General features: G+C 39.6%; 1 protein-coding gene across 1 annotated transcript; it reads right to left on the reverse strand.

The window, feature by feature from the left end:
• Positions 1 to 1,262: 1,262 nt before the first annotated feature.
• LOC111646403 (C-C chemokine receptor type 3-like) lies at positions 1,263 to 6,647 on the reverse strand. The gene is made up of 3 exons (XM_023395876.2): positions 6,404 to 6,647; positions 5,999 to 6,186; positions 1,263 to 3,172 (listed from the first exon to the last, which is right to left on the reverse strand). The coding sequence occupies exons 2-3, from the start codon at positions 6,163 to 6,165 to the stop codon at positions 2,332 to 2,334; spliced, it is 1,008 nt and encodes a 335-aa protein (XP_023251644.1). The 5' UTR covers positions 6,166 to 6,186; positions 6,404 to 6,647; the 3' UTR covers positions 1,263 to 2,331.
• Positions 6,648 to 8,166: the final 1,519 nt, after the last annotated feature.

Raw genomic sequence — 8,166 nt, forward strand, 5'->3', positions numbered from 1 at the left:
AAAACGATGACATGTTAACACCTGGCATCCACACTACTCCTGAGTTGTAGTACGGTGGACGTAGCCTAATATTCTGCCCCCTTCATTTATCTAAATAAAAAACAAGAAGAAAAAACATTGTTTAACTCAAAATATTTTATATTTACAGCAAAAGTCTGGGACCACTTTTAGACTTTAGGACCCCACTGTATTGTACAGTAATTGATACTTCAACAACACTAATAGCTTACTGCTATGCTAACAGCTCTAGGCACAGAGGTGCATTGAGCTAAATGCTAACTCAGAATACTAACATTCTCACAATGACAATGCTAACATGCTGATGTTTAGCAGGTATAATATCCACCTTCTTACCACCTCCTGTTTTGCATAAACCAAAGTATTGGACAAAGTAGAAGTTTAAATTGATGACGGTGAAAGGTGAGAGGTGAGGAGATCACTAATGTTGTTACAGTTCATCCAGAAGTTGCTGAGATGTTCTGCTGAAATTCAAAAATATTAACCTCTGGGTGGCACTAGAGGAAACATCAGGGTGCCACCAAAGTGATTTAAAGGATTCATCCTAGCTAGACAGCAAAATGAAACTTCTGGCCCAACATGGGGCTTGGTCCTCAGCCCGAGTCTGGTACATGTACTTCCACATCTGGGCAGAATCCAGCTGTTGTCCTATCCACCAGAATTCATCCAGATGTGGAAGTAGCATCTGACAGTCATGCGTCATACAGGGCAGATTCAGGCCACAGAACCGAGCGTTTACTGGGCCAGAAGAAAGCAAGCATGTGGTCTGATATTTGTTGAGATGTTTCAGTCTTGACCGTCTGACACTGCATTCATACAGTCACATCAGTAGCATCAAACAGCGACATCTCTCTTCAGTAGTGTTAGTCCAGATTATCCACAGAATAACAATGTAAACACTCGGAGGCAGACATGTCAGAGACAAATATCTCACTAGATAATAGAAGTGAGTGAGAAAACTTCTATTTTTTGTAATCGATGACTCAACCTCTTCAATCTTCAGACAATTTTCTTCATAATAGCATTTTTAGTTCTGTCGAATTGTTGGGGAAAACTTTTCAGATCAGTAATGCATTCTTGTGGTCTTGTTTTGTTTTAAACATGAAAATGAAAACTTGTATTTGAACTTCCACTCAAACCATGAGCTACTACCGTTCAAAATGAACAAGGTGAAAGGGATTATTTGAAAAGGGACATTTATCCTGGAAATATGCAGGATGTGACAACCAAAACATGCAGCCTGCTGATTGAAAGGGTTGATTTAATCAAATCAAATACAGGAAAAACAAAGAGAAAAATCAAACAAACATCAACTAATTGCATGAAGCTTTTAACATCCCTTTTTTGGCTTTTCGCTCACAGTTCAGTTTTCTTTCCATGTAAACTGTGATTTGTGCAGGACATGACAAACTAGACATTAAATTAATTAATTAAATAAATGAATCATTTAAGAGCAATTTTACAAAGGACACGATTAATTATCAAAAAAATCATCAAAAAATCTTTAAAATGTAATAACATAAGAAACAATATAAGATATAAACAATCAAAACAAATCCAGTCACTAGCAGGTGTTAGCAGACTGGAGGTAATGTGGAGAATCACTGAACAGAGTGTGCATGCTTGATTCATTCTGTGGTAAAAATACATAGTGAAATACTTTTTGTACATCAATCTTCAAGTCCTTCAAATGTTTTATATGTTTAAAGTTTGCCCAAATTTTAGGATCCTCATTTTGCCCATAAATTCTGTCACACACAGACGATGCAGACAACTAAAATATGATGGGTGCAAAATTCAGTGACTCGTTTCAGCCTGACGAATGTCACCTGTCATTCAGTGCGCGGACGTTCAAGTGCTCTCACCTGAGTGGAGAATACTGTGTGAGTGCAGGACACACTAATGTGAGTAAAACAATGTTCTTCATTGCCCTCCTAACATATTGAGCTGTCGGCTACATAAAGGTGAGATTTTGTGAAACCAAGAACTTTTTTTTACTGAATACTGTGAGAACTGTGTTGATGCTACATACTGTAACATGATGACAAATTAAAAGGTTGGGCTGGACTTTGACAACATAACACAAATTTTTAATGGCTTGAGAATAGACATGGCCAACCAAAGTGTAGATATTGATTTATATCACAGAAATCTTTGATCCTGCTATGAGAGAACCTTTTTTTCCTGCTTGGACTTCATTGCTTTGCGCCTAGACAGCCCTAAAAGAACTGACTTATGGCTTCCTTGAGCTGTTTGTAAAACCATGGTTTGTTGAACATATGCCAGTGCTAGGAAGTCAAAGGCTTTCCATTCCTACAATTCATTCGGTGTGCTTTTTGTGGATATATTGTATTTGCTGTTACGATCGACGGAAATGTGCTTCTGTAACCGTGGGAAGTGTTTCACCAGCATCTGTCTGAAGTAACTCTGGAACTTTTTCCCCACAAATGTGTAGAAGATGGGACTGAAGCAAAAGTAAATGTAGGCCAAGTTACGAGTGACATGAAGTGCGTAACCCCTTTTGCGTTTTTGCTCGCAGGTGGTACCGCGCGTCAGCAGTACAATGTTGAATGGAGTCCAGCACAGGAAAAACAACAGGACAATGATGAATATCAGCCTGACTGTCTTGAACTTGCTGACGATCCTGGATGATATGACAGTGAGTCCAATCCTAACATAACAGTAAATAATAGTAACCAGAGGGAACATGAAGAAAAGGAAAAGCTGAAGGTAAAGTCCAGATTTTATCAGCACGTCATTATTTAGGTCTGCATTCTCTTCACAGATGGTTATTTCATTAATATTATCAGTATATGTGTTTAGGAGCATCATCGGCTTGATGCACGCCAGGCTGCTGACCAGCCACACCACAGCACAGGAGCCCACTGCATAGCGTCTGTTCCTGACTCGCAGCGCGTCCAAGGAGTACACGACAGCGAGGTGTCGGTCGAAGGTCAGGAGAGTTAGAAAGAGGACAGAACTGTAGAGACCCAAAAAATAGACGCTGCCCATTAGCTTGCACATAACTCTGCCGAAGATCCAATTGGAGAGCTGCATGTAGGCGGCCATGAAGGGAAGGCTGCTCATGAAGATCAGGGAGGACAACACCAGGTTCAGGAGCAAGATGTTGGTCACTGTGGTCAGCTTCTCAAACCTAGGAAAAGGTCATTTAAACAGTTATTAGAGAAGAACAGATTCTATGGTTCAGGCATTTTTAACAGTGATATTTCACATGATCTATTATGTTTCAGTGGAATCTGAATCCCTGAATCTGTGGTTTGGTTGGTGGCAGTTAAACAAATTGACAGATCTTTAGCTTAGTATAGTTTGACATGAGTTGGGTGTCCACAAATATGAAGGACAAAAAAAACAATATAAGTATAAATAAATACATAAATAAATGCAAAATAAATGGAATGAACAAATGGATGAAAAATGCCATTTCTGTAGTAAGATACTGCTTTTTTGTTTGTTTAGTTGTATTTATATATGTAACAAAAATGCATATTTGTATGTTATACAGAACCAGTTTTTCCCATCACATTTCTGTTTTTGACATTTAGAGCCAGAGGAAAACTGTATAACTGTATATTCCTACTCATACCCAGCATATATTGCCACATTATCTTTTGTTAAAATAACCACAAGGGGTGGTTAAAATCAGAAATGTAAGTCCTGAAAACAAGGATTTGAAATGAATGAGTTTATAACCCTGAGGGGAGTTATAACAATATATCATTATATTTCTGACTGTCACAAAAAAGGACTCAACATTTGTCCAGATGGGACTGGGCACAGCACATCTGCACTGGTCTGCATTTTGAATTAAAGTTTTACATCCAGCTCAAAAGAAAAATAAAATGTCCATTTGACTTGTAACTAAGCTTTGTGAATAAAATGAGGGGGAGAGTGTTTTTTCCCTCTCTTTGAGTCTGATCCCTGTCAACATGCAGCTGACATAGCATCTTTTCAACCCTCTGTAATATGCTGCATTATAAAAACATCCCTTTCAGTTCAAGGCCCAGTGAGACTTTGCTGAGTTCATCTCTGACATTGTCATTTGTGTTTCCATGATCACCAGGAATATTTTTCACATTCGCTCGCTCACAAAGGTAGAGAGCAGCAGTGGAGACAAGGGAGTGGAGAGTTAGCAGACAGTGACAGAGTAGAAGTAACTCTCATGGGGCTTACAGAGAGGAACTTTACCTACTGAATAGCTACTGTATTCATCTCTCTCTGTCGCAGGGCACAAGAATAAGAGCCTCCTGGTATGACTTCATCTCATCCTCTCTCAGTCAGGTGTCATTTTTTCTGACAACCTGATGACATCTCCAGTCAAATCCACCACTGCCCCAAATGGCCCAGAACTGAATCCTGTCAGGGAAGTGCTTCTCTGCTATGTCCCAGGCACTCTGTCCATTCTGCCTCCCAAATGTCAGAAACTGAAACTGTTTCAGGGAGGTGTTGATTCAACTTTATGCTCGTTCTGGAGCCTGTAATTTGTGGTTCTGTTGGACTGTTTTCCAGTAGGCTGCAATTTTGTCCACCAAGTGAGGGTAGACAAAATATAGCAGTAAAATCCTTAATCAAATCCTACTTTGATACCATTTATGGCCAGCAGCTTTTCAGCAATAGCCATCCTGTTTATTTAGAGTCTGTAATGAATGTTCTTCCACATCCCTGCTCTGGATAGACACTGCCTTCATGCACATGACTTGAAAAAGAAAACCATGTAATCTAATGTTACTGTTATAATATATGGTAATTTGATCTCACTGTGGACTATTCAGTCCCTCTCAAACATATTTGAGTTGTATTAAGTGGCTGCTAATGCAAAAAAAACATTTTCTACAGCTTCAGCTTCACATTAAAAGCTTACAACCAGCAAAACAAGACATTGGCATTTTTTTATATTTTTTGTCAGTGTCGTTTTCACCAAGGCCGATCATCTACTGACCTCTTTCTTATGTTTGTTTAGTTGCACTGTGAGCAGATCCTCAGTTGACCCTCTGCTGTAAGTAGCAGCTCAACAAGGGTTTCCAGTTGTGTTAAAGCACGGTGACCACAGATGTTGTAGATCAACCAGCACTAAAATCATAAAGTGATAGTTTGGGTTATTTGACATGAGGTTGTGTGAGGTACTTATCTATTGCCTGTGTATTATCTGCAGTGGACTTAGATCGGTGCACTACCAGTTCAGAGACGCAGCAGGAGCACAGAGGCTGAGTGATGTGCTGCTGTGGACAGCAAAAATAATGCCCACAGAAAAAAAAGCTAATATGAGTTTAAGTGTACGATTTATTTAAATTTGCTTAGGAGCTACAGATTTCAACCGTCGAACTGCCGTGTTGCTACGCACCTACGGTGTGCACTGTTACTCTGCGGATCAGCTTTTTTGAGACAGTGCTAAGCGTAGATGCATTTGTGCGTAGGAATGCGGTAGATCAGTTGAAAAATGTAGTTCTAAAGGAAAGGGCTGTTGAAGATGAAACGGTGAAAACATTCAAAATAAAGTGAACACTTAAATTGATATGAACTTTTTTTCTGCAGGCATTTTTTAAAGTGGCTGAAGTAAATTTTTTTTGCTGACCCTGTCCACAGCAGCTCATCACTCAGCTCCTGCGTTGATGCTCCTGATGCTTCTCTAAACTGGGACCTGATCTGAATCTACTGCAGGAAATACACTGACTATAGATAAGTACCTCACACAACCCCACGTGGAATAACAACAACTATCACAGTTTTACAATTCTAATTTACACCTACTTTCACATTAGAATTTTATCCTATTTGAAATTTTACAGTAAAGGTTGTGTTTTTATTCAATTATAAATCACTGACCTGTCTTAAAAACTGTCAGGTCATGCATTCTGCATTAAACTCCTGAACTAAGAATATTGTTTGTGATTCTTTTTAATAACTCCCGCACTACATACTCATCGTTTTAATTCAAGCTCCGATTTTTGTTGAATCCACTCACCGATGGATGATGACCAGGACCAGCCCATTGCCAAAGACACTGAAGAGAAACATGAAGTAGTAAGGGATGGATAGATGAGCTCCCAGTTTGTTGACATCATTAGGACTACACGGGGAGTGCCGGTCCAAACTGTTATTGTAGTCATAATCAAATGTTGTAGTTTCCATCTCAACTGTTTGTAGGAAAATCTGTCCGAAATACAACAAGTCATTCACCACATGATGCAGTCAGTATATATTGATCAATCAGTATATTGATTGATATTTTATTCTGCAGGTATACTCCTGTAAGCCATGAAAACAAGAGCAAGAAAATAGAGCATTTAACTGAGAACCTCTGAGAAGCCCAGGAAATAAAAGCAGATTTTTGTGTAAATTAAGATCCTGCTAAGCTAAGATGACTTACCTCCTTCTGTTTGTTGTTGAACTCAGAGAGACTTGTCTGACGGTCAGAGCTGTCTGACTCAACTTCAGTTCAAGTCACCCCATGATAAGTCAGCCAGATTGAGTAAGGAAGTTCCACAGAAGTGTGGGTGTTTCTTTTCTCTGTGTGTGTGTGTGTGTGTGTGTATGTGTGTGTGTGTGCGTGTGTGTGTGTGTGTGTGTGTGTGTGTGTGTGTGTGTGTGTGTGTGTGTGTGTGTGTGTGTGTGCACATGCGCGTGTATGTATGGGGGAAGGACTGGCTTAAAGCACAACATACCAGCACACCCTCTGGATCCCCCTCCTCCTTGGACAGCCCAGTTCAGATTCAACATAAACACAGAGGCAGGACTGTGTCAGAAGAATTTAAAGGAGTCATTTCCATGAAGCAGCAAACTCCCACAGATGAAAATATCAATCGGATTAGATAAAGAAAAGAAGAACACAACAGGAGTTTGTTTTTTTTGTTTTTTTAATTGGGCTTTTTATGATAGCACAGTAGAGAGAGACAGGAAATGGGGAGGCAGAGAGAGGGGGAATGCAGTAAAGAGCCGTAAGCAACGCGGGATTTGAACCAGGGCCGACTGCAGCGAGGACTGTAGCCTCTGCATATGGGGCGCCTGCTCAACCCATTGCGCACTCAACACCCCATAATAGGAATTTTTTTAAAAGCTCTCGATGGCATTTAGTTTGAACTTGGCCTAATGCGGTTTTCAGAGCGAAGAATGGCAGTGATTTGTCAGATGACAAAAAAGGCACAGCAGTTTAGAATTTTAGGAGAACGAAATGTGTTTACAGCTCTTGAAACAAGCCTAGCAGATCTTGACAACTTCAGGATAAACAATAGATTAAATTGTAATCTACCAGGAATGTGCTATGGCATTGTCCCAATGATACATTGTTTTTTAAAACCTCAAATTTAAAATTGTCTCTTTCCACAGTATCTGCAGCATGTTTTCAGTTATGGTAAAGATAGTAACTAAAACACTTGGTAACAGGGAAAAGATTATGTTATAGTTCATAAAAAGCTGAATGTGATTCTGTGGCAGGAAACAAACTGCAGCCTCCTGCATGAAAGTCTGACATCCACCACACTCACTTCTATGCTTTTATCTCACTGCATTAAGTACACACACTACTTGTGTTGTTTGGAAGAAAAAGGACACACTCGCTGAAAGGCAACAACATGCTGGTATTGTGAACCTTTAATCCAGCTAACATATCTAATATAGCCATAGCTAATATCATTATCCGTTATCCATTACAGGCATTATACTGTGGAAACATTACAACTATTTATAGAAAAAGAAGTGCAATTTTATCTAATACTGATATCTCCACAGTGTTCCTGTATTTGGTAGGATGTTATATTGCATTATGTTATATCTACCTCACCTTAAATCTATCATGTCATTACAATATCTTTCCTTCCGTCAGTTGTTCCCAACCTGTGGGCCAAGAAGGTATTGCAAGTGGGCCGACAAATCATTTGAAAAACAGAACAATTTGGGTGAAAAAGTGTAAGTGTAAGAAAATATCCCCCAAACCATTACAGCACCAGCAGCAGCCTGAACCATTGATACAAGGCAGGAAGGATCCATGCTTTCATGTAGTTCACGCCAAATTCTGACCCTACCATCTGAATGACGCAGCAGAAATCAAGACTTATAAGACCAGGCAACATTTTTCCAATCTATTATCCAATTTTGGTGAGCCCGTGCGAATTGTAGCCCCAGTTTCCTGTTCTT

Source organism: Seriola lalandi, unplaced genomic scaffold, assembly GCF_002814215.2.
Source record: "Seriola lalandi dorsalis isolate HSWRI2012SDOR001 ecotype SW California unplaced genomic scaffold, Sedor1 jcf7180002054970, whole genome shotgun sequence".
In the NCBI taxonomy this organism is placed as follows: domain Eukaryota; kingdom Metazoa; phylum Chordata; class Actinopteri; order Carangiformes; family Carangidae; genus Seriola; species Seriola lalandi.